Source organism: Pectinophora gossypiella, chromosome 15 (assembly GCF_024362695.1).
Source record: "Pectinophora gossypiella chromosome 15, ilPecGoss1.1, whole genome shotgun sequence".
NCBI classification, from domain to species: Eukaryota; Metazoa; Arthropoda; class Insecta; order Lepidoptera; family Gelechiidae; genus Pectinophora; species Pectinophora gossypiella.
The window spans coordinates 1,265,177-1,288,533 of NC_065418.1; the positions used below are offsets into that span (position 1 = coordinate 1,265,177).

The window sequence follows — 23,357 nt, forward strand, 5'->3', positions numbered from 1 at the left end:
AATATTGTATACACGAAGAACCCTTGCAATTTGATTAACGACGTGCGTGTGCACGGTAGTTTCTAATTCCACCAAAAACATTATTGTTAAAAATGGCGACCAAGTTCCCGATGACTTTATCAAGCTAAAAAAATATTGGAAGCGAATCTAATGCCCACTTTAAATGCATTTTACCATATACAAAACTTAAAATAGATATGTTTATGATTGTCAATGAAACTTTGTTAAAAATAGGTACATTTTTAAAATTATTAAAAGAAAGAATGAAAGAAGAAAGAAAAGTATTTATTTATTATTAGACTAATAGGTACCTACTTTTAAATTTGAACTTAGCAGGTTTTTAATATAAAACTCGATTTTTCATGGTGTAGTGTTGCCGTGCGCTTAGACTAGGTTAGACTAGTTTAATCATTTTTGAGAAGATTTGTGCGAGACGTAGGTACCTGGGCCGCCACACGCTGGTTCGGAATTGAAAAACAGGAACTTACGATTTTTTTGACAAAATTGAATGATTGTGTTATACTAATCGATAGAAAAAATTGATAGCAATGAAGAAGATATCGCATCGCTAACAAAAACAGTAGGATGTGCATTATCACAGGTTAATTTTCTGTATTTAATTTTCTGCATTCGAAAACCACCAGATCTTTTTATTTTTTGAACTTCGTCCATCTTTCTGCTTGCTTCTATTTCGATTTTATCGTCCAGTGAATAGACTTTTCTTATGTTTTACTTATTGTAGTCAAAAACGAATAAAACAGTCTTGTATAAGAGCAACAAATAATCTTAACTAATCTAATCTCAAAGCTTAGTATTAAAATTGCCTTAAGTATATCTAGGCAATTCATTTTTTACTTTACAAGACTAAACTGATACTTCAGTAAATCAATTTAGTATTAAGTGAGCCTTCAAATAATCTGAGTAAAGTAAAAATATACTTTTAGACTTAACAGTAGGCTGAGATAAGACTAAATAGTTTTGAGAATACTTAACTTGGTTTTGTGTATTCTAAATTATCTAAAGTAGGATTTGTTGAAAACTATATAGTATTAAAGAAGGAAAAGAATTTATGAAGTCCTAATAAGTCCTATTTGATTTGGATAAATCTCACTTTAGCTAAAGTTTAGACATATATGACTTAATCACAATTCTTGTTTGCTACTTGGGATATCTAGTTAACATTATCTGTGCCTCCCTGTATATCGGTTCTGAGTACGCGGCGGCTGAGGTGAAGGCGGGAGGGTCCGGCTTAGCAGTGAGCGCAACCATCACCACTGCCGTGTTGCTATGCACATCGGCCAGTAGGCATAAGTTTTATAGGTAAAATTATAACTGTAGTTATCATATCACTTGCTTGCGCTCTGCGATGCGTAGCCGAGACACGAACTGCACAAAATGTTTGTTTACCTTTTGCTTACCCACAAGTTTTTGTTACCTACTTATCTATGTATAATGTAAGACGGACATCGTAGATACCTAGCATCGACACAAACCATGGTTTAACGATGCTAGTTAGTTTAATCACTGTTTGTACTTAATTTTTGAAATAAATAAAAAAAAAAAAAAATTATATCTACCCAAAAACAAAGATGAAAGATGCATGTGTCTGTTTATCCATAAAACTGTACAGTGCCATCTTTAACGATGTTGAGGAAACTCACCCTGGAATGTCCCTCGTTGAGACAACGCTTGACTTATATATTTTTTGTTTCAGCTCAAGAAGCGAACGATGGAACGCAAGCAGGCGTCAAGTCTGCTCAGTTCAGTTGGCAAATCTCTTGGTAAGTCCAACGGATCAGCTGACTGCAACGGCCACGCGAACGGGGACACCTCCAGGGACGGAACCCTCACCAACGGGCAGAAGGGAGAGTTCGACGACCTCATCTCCGCGTTGAGGACCGGCGACGTCTTCGGAGACGACGTAGCCAAGTTCAAGAGGTCCAGGAAGACCAAAGGCAAAGGTCGAGACTCCCCACCGAAAGGCGTCAACCGAGAAGACTCCAGAGAACGACAGAAGAACTAAGGATTTGATGAGGAATTAGGGTTGTGTCTGAAGATTTATATATCGTCACCTTATGGCGAACATCATAAGTGCCTTATTGAAAAATTAACGGCCTTTGTGGTCCAGTGGTTGAGCGTTGGGCTAACGATCCGGAGGTCCCGGGTTCGAATCCCGGTGGGGACATATCACAAGAATCATTTTGTGATCCCTAGATTTGGTTAGGACATTACAGGCTAATCACCTGATTGTCCGAAAGTAAAATGATCAGTGCTTCGGAAGGCACGTTAAGCCGTTGGTCCTGGTTCATACTTACTGATGTAAGTGAGTAATCTTTACATGACCTTTGGCGAGTTAATAGTAACCCTGACACCAGGGTTGCTGAGGTTGGTAATCCACCTCACAACCCACACGATAGAAGAAGAAGCAGATTGAATCACATTCGGTTGTGATTTTTCTTGACAAAGCTAGTTTCAGTCCAATTAAAAATTGTGGTCTAAATTTTTACCCTAATTGAAATGAATTGGAAGAAAACAGGTTTAAAATAAAAAATTTCGAAAAGGCGCTTAAATGGTTTTCACTTTAAGGTGACGTCAACCAACCTCGTAGGAGTAGAGGTCAGATAGTCAACATTATGTTATAAGTAGGACCTAACTAACCAGTTAATGAGAATGAAGAGTGTCTTTCATAGAAAGAGATAGATGTATCGCTTGCGTACGCGAACGTCCCCGAAAGTGTGACAACGAAACGAATAGGGCGTCTAAAAACGTCAAATTGAAGTAATTCGCCTTAAAAAGAAATATTTTGCGCATATAAACTGGGCACCCTCAGGCCTGTTGTCTTAAACGTTGTACCGGGTGAGAGCCTTCAGCGCTCCCCATTTGTCCGGCCAAGTAGTTAATGCGATCTGCGGCAAATCTACAATAAGTCACGTCAAAAAAAAACCCGCATATAAAAGTCCAAAAAAGTAGATGGTTCCGTGCTTCAGAAGGCGCGTTAGGGTGCTACCAGACCAATCGATCGATCATCGATCGACAGCATCGATCGATGGTAGAATAGAATAGTCGACGTCGATCGATAGTTTCTACCAGACCGACGGATCGATTATTGTCATCGCCCGGCAATCGATCGATTGCTTAATCGAACAGTATCTGTCGATCAATTAAAGTTACCAGACCAGTCGATCAACTTCGATCGACGATGATCGATGCCGTCGATCGATGATCGATCGATTGGTCTGGAAAGCACCCTTAGGCCGTCGGTCCCGGGCTACTAGCTCAAACACTACAAACCCGCACTGAAGCAGCGTTTTGGAGTATGCTCCATACCCCCTCCGTTTGATTGAGAGGTCTGTGCCCAGCAGTGGGACTTTTATGAGCTATTTTATGTCATTTATGCGCAATGCCAACAGAAGTGAAAAAATAGCAATATTGCTTTTTTAGGTGAATTGCTCCAATGTGTCTTTTTAACCGCCTCAGATTTTTTTCTTTTATAAATGTAACTCGCTGTCTCTATCACAAATACGGTGCCTAATTTTTGGAACATTTTTGTTCTCACCATGAATTTTTGACGAAGCTTTTGCAGTAACGACTGAGAAAGCCTAAGACTGGCAGGATATTCCATAATTACTATAGATGTTTTATAAGCAATGTGTGATTTGAGTAACCATAGATAGAGTGTATTGTTTTTTTTAATAGTGTGTTTATCATGTACCAGATAAAGACAAAACTAACGGAAGTTCTTTACAGATTTATTTTATTTTGGAATGGAAAAAGCACTGATTTAAGTACGTTCTTACATAGGCGCTATAATGTATATAATTAAACCGATCTGCATAAAACGCCCGTGTTACTTAAGTATCAAAACAGCTTGAGTTATGTAGGTACTACCTACATTTTTTCTCTGTAGCCTAATTAATGTCCCATTGCTGGGCAAAGGCCTCCCCCTTCTCTTTCCAACCTTCCCTATCTTGGGCATCGTTCCGCCAGGTGTGCCGGAAGGCGTCCAGCTCGTCCCTCCACCGTCGTCGTGGTCTACCTCGTCGTCGACGACCCTGTGGGGACCAATCAGATGTAATTTTGGCCCACTTTTCCGGATGCATACGGCAGACACGTCCCGCCCATTCCCACTTCAGTTTAGCGGATTTTTCTCCGACATCTGCCACTTGAGTTCTGACCTACATTAATAATTATAATTCAACCACGTCATAATTACTCAGGTATATTCAGTTCACGTATTAATATTTTGTGCTTTATCCATTCACAAAATTGGGAAAATAGGTATCATAGAATCTCTATGCACTAAACTTAAAACTTTATTACCGGAAAGTATCAAGTTGACTCGAATGGGTTGTAGCGTTTAAAGTCCCAAAGTGACCTTCCTCACAGTGCGACGCGCGATTCGTGCGTAATCGATCCTATAGAAACATGCCGGGTTTGCATGACAACCGCGCCGCGCGCGACTCGAATTATATTGAGCGCTTTGACCAATAAATAATACGAATGCTATCTACGTAGATGGACGTCAAACGGCTATTGGTCGAAAGCCTCGATACAATTCGGGCCGCGCACGGCGCGGTAACCGTGCAGAGCCTAATGGAATATAGGGTAGATAACAGTCTACGAAATTAATATAATAAGTTACAAGTTGGTAATACTGGTACTGATAACCTTATCCTAAAATAGGAGTCACTGCCCGAGAAGATTCGTCAGTTTTCAAATGAGTTTAAAAACTAGAAGCTCAAATGTAGTCAAAGGTAATTCGATAGTCTCTTGTTTACCCCGGTGGGAAATAGGCGTGAGTTTATATACTTATAGGTATATGTAAGTATGTGGCATTATTGAGTGTTCCTATATTTTCTGATTTCGACAGTTCTCCATAGTGTCCAGCTAAAATTCGTGATAAATTGCTATAAAATGTCGAGCAACGCGGAGTGTATCCAATCTGAAGGAAGAGTTACGAAAAAGAAAAGTCATCAGTTTATATAGTGTAAAAATATAACCAAAACAATATGCTTGCTTACTCAAATAGTATGGGGTCCAGCGAAAATTTTTATTGCCGACTATACATCCAAGCTATAGGTGTTCGATCGCTATTAACTACACACAAAATTCGTTAGGCCAGCTTTATTGTGTGCCGTGTGACCGGACCTTCAAGTCGAAGTTCGGTTTCGCCAGCCACATCAGAGCCCACCACAACAACGACCCGGGATAGATATTTAGGAGTCGCCGTCGCCGGATACGGTTTGGACGACATGATGATGATGATTCGATCGCGCCGTGAGGAAGGTCCTTGTGATGCACATTTTGACGTCAGTGTGATTGGCTATCGGAAGGTACTATATAAGTAATACTTATTTAAAAGATAGCAAGGAATGGAAGTAAAAAGTAATAAACTTGAAATTAATGGTACTAGAAATTGATATTCGAAGCTCATCTATGACCGGTAATGTTATCGATGAAACAAATAAATGGTATTGAAACTTTTTCGCGCTGTAGTTAGGTATAAAGCCACATGGATCTTTTGGCACGTGGCTATAGTTCGAACTTACGTAAAGAAAAAAATCCAAAAACCGTTAAAAAAATTGTCGTTCAAAACATGTTTTGGCGATTACAAACTTCTATGTCGATGTGTAGAGACAAGTTTTGCAACTGTATAATTAGTCTTTAAGTTGTTCATTTACGGCAGTTTTTACGAAACCCTCGGTGCGCGAGTCAAACTCACACTTGGCCGGCTTTTTTAATAGTTGTTTTACTCGTAAATGGAGAATGTTTGGACATCAGGGCCATGCTGACAGTGTCATCCACGAACCACAAGATCATTGTCGACCTACGTATTATATACCTACGCAGTGTAAAATCTACACTAATAATTATACCATTGGTACGAAAAATATCCTATTAAGTAGGAATTGATGACGAATAATACTAAAGTGTAGTATAGGATTTTGGACTCTCATATATTTGCATGGTTTACTAGCTGAATTTTTTGATAAATTTATATTAAACGTAAATTTACACACACCCACAAATATCTTCAATATATATAGACTTTATTTATTAATCGTATTTGAAGCGAAATTATTTAATTTCTTAATTTAATTTAATTGTACATATAATTTTAATTTTGCCAAAATTCGTTACCAGCATCTAAGTGGGCATGATAATTTATTTGAACAAGTGTCTTTAAGGAGTTTGTCTCATGTAAATTTTATTGTTTTGTTCAGGGGGTTAAAAAAGACACATCGAAACAATTCATCTATAAAAAGCAATATAAAAGCGCACTTTTATATGCGCCAAAGTCAAATTGCACTATTGTTTTTTTTAGATGAATTGCTCCGATGTGGCCCTTTTAACGTCCCAGTATTGTATAAGCTCATAGAGGTGCCAATTCCAGCTACACACCATCTAATTTTATTTTTAAGTTATACCTGTCATTTCCTTATCCGCCGAAAAGAAAAGGGACGAATTATTGACAGCTGTTAATTTTAAAACGAATGAGTGAATGAATGAATAACCCGGGCGAATCAAATGGGTATCTCGCTGGTATGTAACACGTTAGACGTGTGCTGTCAACTTGTCCTGTCGAGTTACAGACCAATGTATAAATTATAAAGAGTTGTTTATTTTGTGCCTAAAATCGGCGTGTGTTCCATAAATTTTATGTCTGTCGATTAGCCGTTTCTTTCCTTTTCGGCGGATAAGAAAATGACAGGTAAAACTTAAAATAAATTTAGTTGGTGTGTATTGGAATCGGCACCAGTAGGTATATTAATATAATTATTATTGTACCTTTATCTATAGACCCTATTAAATTAAAAATCTTGGATCTGTAACATAATTTGTCTTATTTTATCCCTTCATACTATTTTTGTGGGTACTTCATCTTGCGATGGATGTACCTCTGACTACCCCATTTCGGATATAGTCGTGAGCTTGAAAAAGTAATCTGCGACGTCATAGAAAAATGTGACAAAATGTCGCACATATTACATTTTTCTTTATAAATAGAAAAAAAAGAAAACGTTTTTCGTCATTTTTAGATCTGTCTTTATTATGTGTTACTATTTTTCAATTGTTACCGGCGATACGTAGGTCCCTTGTCACCATAAAGTCCATCATATCCATCTTAGGACTTCTTATCAACAGTGGCTTCAAGTCGTCTTTGATCACTTGTGGCTTGTGCCCTCACCGTTAGAGATTACTGTTGTAACAAAACAGTGTAGTAGCAGTAACGCTCAAACCAGTGGACTATGGATTCTGTTACACAAATCGATGAATTAAACACCATAATCGTTCAAGAAAATATTTATTTCCAAACAATATCTTGCTCTGACATTAGTAATATTTGTTAATAATAATAAATTCAATTCAATTCAAAATATTTCGGAAACTAGTCCATATTTTGTTAGTAACAAAAAGCTTAACCTAGTATTAATAACAGATTCGAAAGAATGTATCTGTATTTTAATATTTAATAAATTTTCCCAAATTTCACACTAATGGACAGGGGACCCCCGGTACCGCCAGGAATGCGGCCTAAGGAGCGGATTTCTGTGTAAACGCGTGCTTACAATCTCGAACATTATAAAAAATCTCGAGCCGTTCCCAGCGGTACCGCGTCTTTAGCTCTAATATTATGCATAATCATTTTTATATATTTTGGACGCAAGGGTTTTACATTTGCCTAATAAGATCTTTTAAACACTAATATAAAATCTTTTGAGATTCTAGATAGTTTAGTTTTAGTAAATAGTTTAAGTGATTTGCTAAAAACTGGACCCAATTATGGTCTTTACTACATTTTATTCTATTTTTAAGCTCGAAAGGTTCTAAAAGCTCGCTACTGCATTCTAAGAGTGCGCACGATAGCAACTACTAGGTTTTTTAACTATAGTTCTTGCGCTTTAGCACGGTGCGAGAGCAGGACAGATAGAGTATAGACTAGTGCGACAGAGACAGACTAAGAAACAGCTGCCTTACGCACCACGCTATAGCGCAAAAGGAATAACTACAAACATCATAGGTTACCCTCAAATAAATAAAATAAAACAGCGACCCCAAAAGGGTCCGTTTATCCTTTTGTGGCCCAGAGCCCTAAATATAGGTACATCTTTGGATTTCGCATTAAAAGTAGCTGCAAGTTATCTTCTCATTACTTATGGCTCAGCGAGAGTCTTATGTAGTTATCATTAGTATGTTAGGCGAAAATCAAGATCGAAAAGTCAATAGTGATCTGCAGTTCCCGGGAAAGTTCCCACTTTGGGAATATTCAAAAAAACTCTTAAAACGCGTAAAAACTCTTTAATACTAAGGACACTGAGGAGCTCGGTGGCGCAGCGGTAAACGCGCTCGGTCTGCGACTGTTAAAGTTAAGCAGCTTTCGCAAAGGCCGGTCATAGGATGGGTGACCAAAAAAAAAGTTTTCATCTTGAGCTCCTCCGTGCTTCGGAAGGCATGTTAAGCCGTTGGTCCGTTAATAACCATCAATCCGCACTGGGCCCGCGTGATGGTTTAAGGGCCGATCTCCCTATCCATCCATAGCCTCATAAGGCCCACGGCCCTACTAGTAGTACTAATCCCATTGTTTAACTATTGTGTCTGGAAATCCGGGCCTTAGGAGGCTATGGAAGGCCCGTGCCTCAGCAGTGGGGACGTTAATGGGCTGATGATGATGACTAAGGAAGGACACTGGCTGCTTTTCTTTTGCATATTGTTCTTTTTTGTATTCTGATCTTATATGCCTAAAGGTTAATATAGCTCTGTTTACATAAGTTTTGCTTCTTTTGACTGTTGGGAACGCTCCCAAATTGGGACATTCCCCGGGATAGCACATCGCTGATAGTAACTTGTAAAATATAAATAGGTAGCTAACATTATAAGCAAGCTACATAATAAGATACAATCTACATATTTAACATAGCAAACACATTGTAAAGATAGGAACTTCGTCTGAGCAACGCATAATACTTTATAGTTAACTACACTTTAATATTCGCTTGCATAAAATATACTTAGCTGCTTACAGCGCAATTATTCGGCGGGACGGTAATAGGTATTGTATACTCGGTAAGTATTAGTCACTTTCACGCATTTTACACATATCTAATATTAAAATTGCTAAAGTTTGGATACATAATGGTGCTAATTCCTGTAAATACCATCTAATTTTATTTTAAGTTATATCTGTCATTTTCTTATCCGCCGAAAAGGAAAGGGACGGGTAATTGACAAGCATAAAATTTATGGAACACACGTCAATTTTAAGCACAAATCTAAACCAACCGTCTAAAAATTTTACATCAGTCAATAACCCGACACATTCATTTACTCATTCTTCCTAAAATTAAGAGCTGTGAATCATCCGTCCCTTTCCTTTTCGACGGGTATGAAAATGACGGATATAACTTAAAATAAAATTAGGCGGTGTTTGCAGGAATCGGGGCCAATGGCTAAACAAGTATAAATTAATATAATAAATAGGATGTCGTAAGTAGGTATCTGCTATAGTTTAATATCATTTAACAAAAGAAAGGAAAATATAATATCACAAAACAAAATAGGAATTAAAATTAAACAGGAAACTCGAGTGGGAAGAGGAACATTGGCGGAAATAATTAACATTTCGTTCCTTGCAGTGACCTATCAAGTTTAGTGCCATCTATCCAATAGCTAGGAAAAAAAATACAAAAAAAAACCCATCCGTTGATACGGTAACAGCTGTGTGTAGTAAGTGGGTTTTCGATAGTGAAGTAAGCGCAGTTACGCTCCAAATTAGCTTCGAAATCGCTAAATAGTGCAATGAGGGTAGTTACATTCACAATAACTTTATAGTTCAAAATTTTGAAATGAGGGTAGTTATACACCCAACCACGAAATTGCTACGCCAGTCATCTCGTGACCGCGGTCGTCACAACACGGCCGAAATATCGGGACATGTACTTTAATTAATAAGGTAATTACTTTTTATTATTATTAGATGTTTTTATATCATTTATTTAATATTATAGGTGATTATTATTGTAAAGTATTACTTGCAAACATTGAATATGGCTAAAAGCATAGAGTGACAGCGACCAATGAGGAACATTTCACGCTACATTCCTCAAAAACAATATAGATGGCACTGTAAAGATTTTCTTACATATTTCATCTTTTTTTTGTTTTTGAGTATAAATGATGAGCCTCTTTATTACACCCAGGCGCAATGAGGGTATTTCCTGGCTCATCATCATCATCAACAGCCTATATACGTCCAACTACTGGGCACAGGCCTCCCCTCAATCAACCGGAGGGGGTATGGAGCATACTCCACCACGCTGCTCCAATGCGGAATGGTGGAGGTGTTTTTACGGCTAATAGCCGGGACCAACGGCTTAATGTGCCCTCCGAAGCACGGAATCATCTTACTTTTTCGGATAATCAGGTGATTCAAGCCTGAAAAGTCCTTACCAAACAAAGGACAGTCTCACAAAGTGATTTCGACAATGTCCCCATCGGGAATCGAACCCGGACCTCCAGATCGTGAGCCTAACGCTCTAACCACTAGACCACGGAGGCTGTTATTTCCTGGCTACTTTCCCCAAAAACAATATAGATGGCGTTGTACATAATAAACGTAATAATGACTTATTTTCTTATTGCTCGGGTACATAATTAAAAATACAAGGTAATGGCAGGGGCATATATTAAAATAATTGTTGCTTGATATTTGGATTGCGTATAATTATGTAAGTATAGAATTATGTTGCTACCTATATTGCTTCTCTTTATTTTGATACGGATAATAATGGGTGGAAGATATGTTGTGCCTGGGTGTAATAACAAGGGTCATCATTTATACCCAAAAACAAAGATAAGAGATGCCTATCTGTTGTTCATGAAATTAGACGGTTAAACGAAGGCAAAATTGTACAGAGCCATCTATTTTTTTTTTTTGGGAACCGTGGCATGGTCCCTCAATAAATTATCGGCAATAGTAATCGACTTTTATCTAAGTACCTAAGTATTCATTATGTATTTTTTTTTTGAAACCTAAGAGTCTCCAAGAGGTAGTGAAAAATTTCAGTAGCCTAGGTAGGTACACAGAATAAGGCAGGCTTAGATTGCAAAGCCGGGATATGTGTAGATTATAGTTCATAAAAGTTTTATAATTAGGTAGGTACCTAATTAAATATATCTAAATTACTCTAACCATCATTATCCATCTTGGGACTTCGTATCAACAGTGGCTGCAAGTTGTCTTTGATTACTTGTGGCTCTGCCCACCCCATTTGGGATTACGGGCGTGAGTTTATGTATGTATGTATGTGTAAATTACTCTAAATGCTACCTATTACGTATAGACATATTTAGTTAGTTATAGTAAATTGAAGCAGTTTTTTTGGGAATTATTTGAAAGAGCTAGGAATAGGGTACTTTCAAACTAGTCAAATCAGTAAATTTTTACTAAACGTCTCGGAAATTACTATGGATTTTGTATGAAAAAGCAACACGTGACGTGACGTCATAGGAAAACGTGACAAAATTACATTTTACTTTATTAAAATTCATAAATAAGTTAACGTTTAAGAAAACGTTTTTACGCACGCTTAATAAGCGCGAATTATGCCTACCATAAAATTGAATTTGTTATAGTAACGTTACAAAATACTGTAATTTTAACTTACCATTAAACATTTGTTTTATATTAAACATGTTTCATATTCCAATTTATACCAATTAAAACTAAATAAATTACTGATAGAAATAAAAAAATATAGAGAAATAAATGGATAGAGTGAAAGATAAAAACACAAAAACATTGAAAATTGTATTTTATTCACATAAATACATAAACGTTATTTTAGCAACATAAAACGAATAAGACTAGATAATGGCCCCGATTCATGCAGACACCTCCTAATTTTATTTTAAGTTATACCTGTCATTTTCTTATCCGCCGAAAAAGAAAGGGATGATTGACAACTGTTAATTTTAAAATGAACGAGTGAATGAATGAATAACCCGAGCGAGTAAAATAGGCATCTCGCTGATATGCAATCTGTTACAGCTTGTGCTGTCAATTTAATTCTGTCTGTTTATTAGCCATTATAAAATTTTCGAAGCGTTTTTAAAATTTCTTTTTAAAAGTGATGTGTTTCATAAATTTTAAGCCTGTCGATTATCCGTCCCTTTCCTTTTCGGCGGATAAGAAAATGACAGATATAACTGAAAATAAAATTAGATGGTGTGTACAGGAATCAGCACCATTGTATGAACATAAGATTTGAGCATAATGCCCACTTTCGGGCTTGAAAGTCTCATTTAGTTTAGTTCTTGCGCGAATGGTAAATATAACTCAAATATAGATACACAAAAAAGATTACTAATTACGTATATAAATTCATCTTGTTAAGAATTTGATATTCTAACAAAAATAATAAAATAAAATATAATTAATAGTGCACATGCAATATCTACTCTGTATAAACCGTAGCCATGGGGTCTTAAGGGTCTAATCAACTTATGTCCCCACCGTGAAACGAATCTGGGACGTCCAGATGGAGAGACCAACGCTCTAATCATTAGACCATAGAGGATGGAACTTCGCTCCTCTGCGTTAGTATAGTGGTACGCGATCCCTTCTCAGGCGCACGTACGCATGTTTTTTGTGAGGTCTGTCGGTACAAACACGCAAAATCGGCGTGTGCGCGCGCATACGTCATTCCCGGAAAGTTACAAGTTGACTTGGATTAGTAATAAATGCAGGATGTTAGTGACATCGTAACGAATACTGAAGGTGGTTTAGCTTATGATTCTGAGTTATCAAGTGGAATTTTTCGTCGCAAAACTTTCGCGACGGAAAATTCCACTTGATATTAACTCAGTATCATGACCTTCAGTATTCAGTACAGTATCAATTACACCCTGTATACAATAATATAACCCCTGGTTGGCCACGGGCTTCAATATAACTAATTAAAACGAAGCAGTCAAATACAGCTTAATATACCACTTTTCAACTATTAAAACTACTATTATATCACAAAACTTCAATATTTTACAATTATTACTAACACTTGTAAAAGTTTTCCGTGTTATAACATAAGTGAACAGAAAAAGTTTGGAATCTATACGAGATGGTCCCAAAAAGTTATAAAATGTTGACAACTTCTGATTGTACACGACAATAATGATTTCCTTTGATATTGGGATATTGAGTTTGGAGTAGGAGGCTGCTCCGAGGGTGGGGGCTTAGTTTCATTATTCATAGTCATCACCTTTCATCATTTCATTAAACCTCAAGAAAGAAAATACGTAAGACTTGGCTGTATGGGTATAGTTCCCTTTGCCTTGCCCTCCGGGGAAAACCAAAATAAAACAATAAAACGAAGTATGCTCAAGTGACAGCTAACATTTCAAGGTTAGCCGCGCTGACGTCATCTCTCCCACGTTGACTAATATTTTTAAATTACGTTGGAAGGCAATGTTGAACTTTTAGTAAAAGAGTTACTTACAGTCTTAATGATTTCTATATATTTTAAATGTCACAATTAAATTCGCTTAATTTTCAATAGTTAAATTTAAGTCCTTGGAATGTTGGAGATACCAATTTAATGGTAACACTCTGTAACACGTCATCAAACGGCTAGCAATGGCGGATTTTCATAGTATTGAGCATACCTTGTTTTGTTGTGCCATTATTAAGATACCACCGCGGAGTCATAAGCATAATTATAATAATATTTTTTCTCATTTTAAAGACAGATTCTCAAATATACAAATTATTAAAAGGAATAGTAGGTACTATTTTCTGTGTACTAGCATAGAGTAAGTAATATTACTGGGTCGTTCTTCTTTTTTATCGACAATAAAAAGACATTTTCTCGATTTATCGCATTTAACATCTTTAAAATTATAACGGCAATAAATATTTTAAAACATCATATAAAGATGTGTCTGTAGAGGACTATTTAGTGGTTCTCTTTATCTTGGTAACATACTTTTCTTTGCAGGCGCATTCCAAAAAATATTGTGACAGAGTGGCCCTTTTCATCGGAGACAGCATTTCAATTTACCACTCTGTCACATAATTTTGTGAAAAACGATCAAGCTACGTTAATAACTAATTGAGGAACCGATTAGTATTTTGCTTGTATTTTAAGTATAATAAGATAACTATATTTTTGGACAATCAAAACATGAAATAAAATTCTAAAACATAACTTATCAGAAGCAGAACGAAGGCAGATCATTGAGAAAAAAGAAGAACAACCTTACTACGTATAGAACGGAAACTTTCCGCTCCCCACCAGCGTCTGAGCTAGGTTTACCTCACCCCCCCTCGAACATAGTTTAGACTAGAATAGTATGGCGTCAAACGGCACATACACAGATGCGCGTGTACGATAACTTTAATGTGTGGTACTAACGTTAATGTTAATGTGTGGTGTGTGGTAATAGGTACGGTCACGAACATTAATATGTATACACTTTGGTACCATGTCACATTTACTTTTTTGACAAATTGAACTGTAAGTCTCACTAAATGTCAAATATATTAGTGCGACAGAGTCCTAAAGTGGGTACATTATATTGCTCATGACTGTATGTTCACCAAAAGTCACCAACGTTATTTCCTGAAAACATACCACGGACAAAATTGCTCGGTAATGTACTAAATAGGGGCCTAACTTTTTATTTTTACCCTCATCCCAAAGCGTTATTGACTCTGGCTAGTGTTGCAATATTATAAACAGTATTTCTACTAAATAGGCAAGATATTTTTCCTTTTATTACAACTTACGTACAATAGACCCAAATATAAGGAATAGACAATATTTTTATTACTTTTTCTGTTCACCACAAGACACAAGGCTTACAGCACCAAAACCGAACTATGAAAATAACCTCTCGACACTATTGCTTTGACATTACGTACTTACATGCATTTCTAAGCAGTTATGTGCCGTTTCCAGAATGTTCCCGTTTTTTTTTTTAATTAAAATGGGTTTATCTTGACTTCCATCCGTTAAAAACCGTACCGTTGTAAAAACTCTTTAATTAATAGTAGGAACACTGGCTGCTTTTCTTTTTCAAATTGATTTTTTCTTGGAGTTTAGGTAATAAAGCTTTTTTTACACAAGTTTTGCGCCTTTTAACTGCCGGGAAGATTCCTAAAGTGGGGATATTCCCGGGAACGGCACATCACTGTTTCTAAGGCCTCATTTACGGATACACTGCACAGCGATAGGCTAGATTGATAACTTAGCGAAATAATTATACTTTATAAACGTCACAGCAAAACAATACATTTCTAATACATTCGTATGGTACTGTGATATGACGTCATCAATAAACTTAACGACGCACTCATTATTACGTACGCAATTCTTGATTAAAATTTGTAATAGATTTTTGGTCATTATAAACTGGCTTCTATTTCTAGATTAGTATTTTATCATCTGTGACCAGGGAGTATAAAGGGCTACATTGAAGCAATTCATCGGAAAATTTGGCATTTGAAAAAAAAAAAGAGATTAAAAATTAGATTAGATGAGATTAGATTTTGATTTAAAAGTATCCAAATAACATTATTGCTCAACTCCCCCTCCGCCCCGGACATCTACCCAAACGAAATCGCGAAACGCGTCTACATGAACGCCCTTAGACACAGCGATATGTTTGAATTCGCCGCGCGACGCGTTTCCGCAAATGAGGTATTAAATGAAAACTTTATAAAATTATAATATTATTAACAACTTGTGATTAATCCTCTATTTACAGGTTTAGTGTGTTTAGGATACCATTATAGGGAGCTTTGCGATGGATGGTCTGAACACAAGCAATGTAGTTTTCTTCGTTTTTTATGAGAACAGATTGAAATGACGTGTATGTTTCTCCCGTATTCCACAATGTTAACTCTTCCTCCACTAGACTCTACCTCAGCTGAGAATATTGGTATTTTAAGTTGACATTGGCCCTGATTCCTGCAGACACCTCCTAATTTTACTTTAAGTTATACCTGTCATTGTCTTACCCGCCGAAAAGGAAAGGGACGGATGATTGACAGCTCTTAATTTTAGGAAGAATGAGTAAATGAATGAATAACCCGGGCGAATTAAAAGGTATCTCGGTGTAAGCAAATCAATTGACGTGTGCTGTCAACTTAATACTGTCGGTTTATTGGCCAATGTAAAATTTTTAGACGGTTATTTTAGATTTGTCCTTAAAATTGACGTGTGTTTCATAAAATTTATGCTTGTCGATTACCCGTCCCTTTCCTTTTCGGCGGATAAGAAAATGACAGATATAACTTAAAATAAAATTAGATGGTATTTACAGGAATTAGCACCATTGGTCCCGATTCTTGCAGACACGTCCTAATTTTACTTTAAGTTATACCTGTCTGGTATGAAGAGCTCGGTGGCGCAGCGGTAAACGCGCTCGGTCTGCGATTGTTGAAGTTAAGCAACTTTCGCAAAGGCCGGTCATAGGATGGGTGACCACAAAAAAAGTTTTCATCTCGAGCTCCTCCGTGCTTCGGAAGGCACGTTAAGCCGTTGGTCCCGGCTGCATTAGCAGTCGTTAATAACCATCAATCATCACTGGGCCCGCGTGTTGGTTTAAGGCCCGATCTCCCTATCCATCCATAGGGAAGGCCCGTGCCCCAGCAGTGGGGACGTTAATGGGCTGATAATGATGATGATACCTGTCATTGTCGAGGAAACCCATGCCGCCCGTATCGATAATACCAAGGTATAAGAAGACCAGGTATGCTCAATCCCATGACAAGCCGCCATTGCTAGCCCATTGATGACGTAAGTGTTACCATTCAATTGCTATTTCCAAAATTCCAATTGAAAATTAAATGAATTACTGACAAATGTATTTAATTACTAATATTTGTCACGTATACAAAAACCATTAAAACTGTACCAAAATCTTTTATTAAAAGTACAAAATTTCCTTGCAAAGTAAATCAAAAGGATGTGGGTAATTTATTTTTACAAAATGGCAACACAGGGTCGGATGACGTCAGCTGGGTTAACCTTGAAAATGCTAGCTGTCAGTTTTGAGCATACCACCGGGCTTAGCACCGTAAGCACGCGACTCTTTCTCGGCGCGACAGAGATCATCTGTCTCTTTCTGTGCAGTACTGTGAGAGAGTGACGGGTGACGTATGTCGGCGCGAGAAAGACCCGTTGGAGTTCTTATACCATAGATAATAGGTATTGATAGGGATGGGATTTATTATCGATAAATCAGCAACACCGCCATAAATTAATTACTTGATCGTGTCCAGACCATCCCTGTCCACCATCGCCGTCGGACGTGCTCAGGATTACGCGCCATCTTTCTTCTTCCCGGACATCCGGTCTATGAGGTTCGTGATCATATCTGCGTCCACCAGACCGATAAACTTGTCCACTATCAGCCCGTTCCTTATCGCTATAACGGCTGGGACTGCTTTTACCTGGAAAAAAGAAACATCAACATAATATAAGCAGCCTTTATACATCCCAACTCCCAATACTGGCGCAAGCCTCCCCTCAATCAACCGGAGGGGGGTCGAACGTTGAACGTTGGGCTTACGAACCGGAGGTCCTAGATTCGATTCCCGGTTGGGACACATCACAAAAATTACTTTGTGGTCCCTAGTTCGGTTAGGACATTACAGGCTGATCACCTGATTATCCAAAAGATGATCCGTGCTTCGGAAGGCACGTTAAGCCGTTGGTCCCGGTTAGTACTTACTAATGTAAGTAAGTAGTCGTTACATGAGCCATATCCTGATAAGCCCAGGGGCTTTTGGCGGCTCAATAGTAACCCTAACACAAAAATGGTAGGTACAGTTTGGTCAGCATTTAGCATTAGGTCAACATTTTTAGTTAAGAAAATTAAAACATGCAAATAATAGTGACAAGAAGATATTAAATTATTAAACTAAAATAAATTAACGAATATAACAATTATTCTATCCAAATCAAAAAATCATTCATTACAAATCAATACAGAAAAACAATGTCATAGAATAAAACCGATAAAATAATAATAATTGACCGGCATTATCGATATCAACGGATCTTAGTTCGGTCTTATTCGTCATTCGGTTAAACCATGCATTGAGACTACCCTCGCCGATTAAACATTTGTAGTATTCATAAAGAAATCGTCCAGAGAATAGAACAGCTTTTGCAGTAACCATTCGTGAAGCAATTTCGAGAACTTATTGAATGTAAGTATTTTAAACTGTTCTGGTATTTTGTTAAATATTAATAATGTAGTCTCAATACACTTACCTCAAAAGTATGCACCAGTTCTGGGTTATCCTCCACATCCACAACAGCCAGGTCCAGGTTATCCAGCGGCTGGATCAGCTCCTTCAGCTTCGGAGTGAGGATCTTGCATGGCTCACACCAATCCGCATGGAAATTGACTATTACTGGCTTATCATTATTCATTACCTTAAAAAGAAATCATAACTTAAGCTCACCATAGGCTCACTGCCTATCATGTTGGCCTAACATAAAACTCGGTGAGGTATTGGGTACCTACTCAGTTCATCTTGCGATGAGTGTACAGTCATGAGCAATATAATGTACCCACTTTAGGACTCTGTAGCACTAACATATTTGACATTTAGTGAGACTTACAGTTCAATTTGTCAAAAACGTTAATGTGACGTGACTGTACCCTGCCTACCCTATTGAGATATAGTTATAAAACATAAGTTCACCATATTCCCAATAGGGTAGTTTAAAAAGATATACGTTTTTGAAAATAGACATAAATTGATAGCCACATGTGAAAAGAGAATCGAAATTCGTTGAAAAATGAATCTGAAATCAGAGAGTTGGCATTATTTTTTTAAAGAAAGTCTAGGGCCCTGTGCTGAGGTTTTTCTATCAGCTTCTTTTCCCCGGCTATATAGGTTGTGAGAAGCTGCAGTAGTTTTAGGCGGATGAGACGTTCGTTATGTGAAAATTGACGATTCAGAGTGTAACTATGTTACCTACTGAATAAAGATATTTTTGATTTTGAATTAAATTTAATAATGTTTTTATTAATTTTTTTTTATGGAAATAACGCAACATAATTTCACGACTATAAATATATTATTATACCAACTTTCACAAGAAGAAATAAGTACAGTCATGAGCAATATAATGTACCCACTTTAGGACTCTGTCGCACTAACATATTTGACATTTAGTGAGACTTACAGTTCAATTTGTCAAAAAAGTTAATGCGACATGGTACCAAAGTGTATACATATTAATGCTCGTGACCGAACCCATGGCTTACCAAGCTTTCTGTCAATTTTCCTTTAGGACAACCGAAGATCAAGATCCCGAATTTCATGGTGATTTTTATGATATTTCCACACCGGGATTCGAACCCGGAACCTCCGGATCGTGAGCCTAACACTGGACTAACTTATTGAAACAAAACATTTCTCATCATCATCATCATCTTCCTGGCATTATCCCGTTTTTCACAGGGTCCACTTAGCTAATCTGAAGATTTGACAGGTCCAGTTTTTTGCAGAAGCGACTGTCTGTCTGAGCTTCCAACCCGCGAAGGTAAAACCAGCCCAATACAGGTTAGATCATATACCTCCGAAAATGCATTTCCCGGGAATGTGGGTTTCCTCACGATGCTTTCCTTCACCGCTGAGCACGTGATAATAATTTATGATCCAAACATGAATTCGAAAATAAATTCGACAATTAAACCAATGGGTTTAAGCTTGTGCTGGATTCGAACCTGCAACCTCAAAGTGAGAGGCAAGTGTTCTACCAACTAGGCTACCACGTCTCAACAAACAAAACATTACTATTTAACAATAATGCATTTATTAGTTAAATAATTGCATTGTAAATGAAACACATACCTTATTAACAAATTCGTCATTAGTCTTAACTTCTATGGTCTCGTTATGTACTAACGAGGTGCTGATTGTTCGGGCCCTCCTGAGTGTGGCCAGCCTCCGGATGGGCGACCGTAGACCTTGACTTATAGCACTACACATTGTGATCTGAAAGAAAATAAATAATCAATAACATAACGTAAACGTGACCATACCCCAATAGGCGTAAGATGAACTGAGTACCCACAGCTCACTGGCCTTTGTTAGACTCAATGATGAAGCAGTCTTACCGCGTAAGTGCTGCCTTGAAAGTGAGAAGGGGGGGCTCGGCACCGATACAATTTGGTGCGGGCGGAGTGCCCGTTCTATAATGTACATTGTATGACTTTGCATTGATGACATAACCTCCCCAGTATAACACTATTGGGGTATACAGAGGTACATCCATCGCAAGATGAACTAAGTATCCACGCCTCACCGAGCTTTCTATTAGATCAACGTGACAGGTGAGGTGTCGGTACGTAGTTCATCTTGCGATAGATGTACCTCTGACTGCCCCAATTGGGATATATGCAAATAATTTAGAATATATGTTGTGTTATGTTACAGTAAGATTTGTCTAAATATACATAGCTTACATTTCCTTTAAGATTATGTATTGATATCAGACCATAAGAGAAACAGGGGTAGGCAGGCAATTTAAGGGGTGGGCCGACGAAATAATTTCAATGGCTGAAAACACTAAGACCTTGACCAGATTAGTACACAACTAATAAGAATGGAGAAAAATGGGGGAGACCTTTGCCATAAAGCACACAGATTTGGTTATCTTAAAATGTAACTTTTATTTCTGATTAATGGCTATAAAATTAAATAAATAAATACATGTATTGATATCAAAGACTTTGAGAAAGAATAGTGTTGGAGTACTGATAATTTTAAAGATGTGTGTGACTAGTGATTTCTAAGTTATGTTATCTTAAAGTCAAGTAAATAGTACTATTTTATTTATACAAAATATTTTTATCAACTATTGCACATCATCTGTTTGTGCTTTGTAATGGAGATAAAATTCACAAGGAAAAGAAGTAGGTCTAATACTCCAAGCATAGTTCAAACAGAAGTCAAATTTTACTTTTTTATTGTAATCTGCCATAAAAAACAAAAGGCTCCTGTAATGAGGCTTTGAACACCCTGAGTGGTCATGTTAGCTTCATAGGTGCTTTCGCGTACCCATCCCTTAGGCAAAGGATTGGTCAATCAGATAATATAAACTTCCTTCTATTGTGTGGGTTGTGAGGAGAATTACCAACCTCATCAACCTTGGTGTCAGGGTTATTATCAAACAGCCAAAGGCAGCCAAAGGCCCCTGACATGGCTCATGTAAAGAATACTTACTTATATCAGTAAGTAGTAACCGGGACCAATGGCTTAACGTGCCTTCCGAAGCACGGTTCATCTTTCTTTCGGACAATCAGGTGATCAGCCTGTAATGTCCTAACCAAACTAAGGATCACAAAGAGATTTTTGTGATATGTCACTGCCGGGATTCGAACCTGGGACCTCCGGATCGCGAGCCCAACACTCAACCACTGGACCATGGAGGCCATCTAGGAATATAAACTAAAAGCGTAGTGGCTCTGTCGACCAGCAAAGGGACATTACACCATGAGAGTGAAAAACACTTCTTCTCACGTCTTTATCAGATGGTTTATGGTTACTTTGATGGTCTTGATGTGCAGTCCAGTGACTAATAGCCCCTATTCTCTTTTTTAATAAAAAAAATAAATAACATGCCACAAAAAGTCAAAACTTTACTACCAAATTCAATAATAGTCTATCTCTTACCTATTCACCGGATTTATATTCGTTGAACTCTTTAAAAAGGTCACCTTTGTTAGTTTGCTTGGCCACAACGATAATGGTGGATGAAATTAAAAAACACACTGGTAACGGTCACGCCAGACAGAGCCAGTGTTATCTATGAAGGGGAGATAACATTATTCTCGTCTCAAATGAGGCATAGATGATTGACAAACAATGCTTATACAGTGTGTTCTAATATCTATAAGTAGATAATAACATACTTCCATGAACGCCTGGAAGGAATTTGAATTTAATTTAAGAATGATTTTGAAAAAAGAATGTCAGGGTAAAAATATAACTCAATTATTAACAGAAAATGATCAGAAATATGGAATTAACAATACCTATTTTAAATCTGTAAAATTAGTTTATTTTTAAGTAGATTTAGGTTTAAAATGAAATCAAATTTATTGTTGTAAATGTGGTCATACATAGTGATGGAAGAAAATATTATGGCTCACATTCAGTCATATTCTGACATAGGTACAATAGGTATTCATGGTAAATGTTAAATTACCTAAATATACCTTACATACTACATTGCTACTCTACAAATAAGTAACATCCTAATTAAATGTACAATAAATGAACATACTACAAAAAAGTCTATGTACAGTCCTTATCAACCACGTACAGACAAAGTAAATAAAAGTATAATGATCCTTATGAAGTCTAATCTAAAAACCAAACAAGCAAATTGTCGGCAACTTAACACCAACTTACCAAAGCAAACAGTCTAGTGAACAGAGCCAAGAGTTCTCACTTTCTTAGTCTCGATGGGCAAAAGACATTCACTCGCGAAACAATAACCCAGGCCAAATAAACAACTAATAAGCAATAACGATAGTATAGCGTAGCGCGGAACGTACAACTTGTCGTAAAAATTGGCACCGTGAGAATACTCCACGTCGCCTTTTGGCAGGGACACCAAAATTACACTTAATGTCACAGATATACCTATCGCAACCTTCCCGACGTAATGTCCCGTCCTAACAGAAACCCAACACAACATGAGCGTCAAAAACCAAATCACTGTCAAGAAGTACACCCCCAAACCAAAACTAGCCATGATTCATCGAGGAATGTTAGGAAAAGAATAGTAAAGTTAGTTAGCAGCCATGCATGATGTTCGAAGTATTTACTGGTTATCATAGAAGACGGCACATGTATAAATGTCTCACTAGTTATCTGTTTCTTGTAATGTTGAGTTTAAAACGTGGTAAATTCTTGAAACACAACCTTGACCTCTCTTTAATAAACTTTGCCACTGCCAGTCAACGATCGAGCGAGATTCGAGTGTTGGTTTTGGTTGACGTTGTTCGTGGACGATGGCTTGCTTGACGGATGGATGACAGTTGTTGACAGTGACAGCTGACAGTACCATCGAGTCAACGTCTATATCCATAGACATTTTTTTTCAGTGTTACCATTTCAATTATAATGAACCTAATGAACGTGTTAATGCATTCGTGGCAATGCATTGATCTTCTACTCAAATAAGAATTGTACTTGAATTGTGGTTATGACTGCCTACTCTGGCATCTGAAAATGGCTGAGAAACGTAATATATGTGATTTTTTGTATATATACCCATAAAATCTTTAAAAATAAGACAATGTTCCATCTTTGTTAAAATCAT

At 37.3% G+C, this 23,357-nt stretch overlaps 2 protein-coding genes and 1 non-coding gene across 13 annotated transcripts in view; 2 read left to right on the forward strand and 1 right to left on the reverse strand.

Annotated features, from left to right (window-relative positions):
- LOC126373069 (disheveled-associated activator of morphogenesis 1) overlaps positions 1-4,069 on the forward strand; it is a 178,845-nt gene extending 174,776 nt beyond the window's left edge. For all 7 annotated transcript variants that reach the window (XM_050019041.1, XM_050019037.1, XM_050019036.1 and 4 more), the window contains one exon: positions 1,715-4,069. In XM_050019041.1, the coding sequence (XP_049874998.1) occupies positions 1,715-2,023 (309 nt within the window). In that variant the 3' untranslated portion in view covers positions 2,024-4,069. The remainder of the gene's footprint in view (positions 1-1,714) is intronic.
- Positions 2,114-2,185, forward strand: Trnav-aac (transfer RNA valine (anticodon AAC)). Its single transcript has one exon. It is a non-coding gene; the product is annotated as a tRNA-Val (tRNA).
- A 13,079-nt stretch (positions 4,070-17,148) lies between the features above and the next one.
- On the reverse strand, positions 17,149-23,061 carry LOC126373233 (thioredoxin, mitochondrial). 5 transcript variants are annotated; one of them, XM_050019294.1, is made up of 4 exons: positions 22,958-23,061; positions 19,877-20,020; positions 18,282-18,446; positions 17,149-17,455 (listed from the first exon to the last, which is right to left on the reverse strand). In XM_050019294.1, the coding sequence occupies exons 2-4, from the start codon at positions 20,012-20,014 to the stop codon at positions 17,324-17,326; spliced, it is 435 nt and encodes a 144-aa protein (XP_049875251.1). In that variant the 5' UTR covers positions 20,015-20,020; positions 22,958-23,061; the 3' UTR covers positions 17,149-17,323. The 5 variants fall into 5 exon arrangements, with proteins under 5 accessions (XP_049875251.1, XP_049875248.1, XP_049875249.1 ...); XM_050019291.1 differs by having other exon boundaries at positions 22,900-23,049; XM_050019292.1 differs by having other exon boundaries at positions 22,861-23,018.
- Positions 23,062-23,357: the final 296 nt, after the last annotated feature.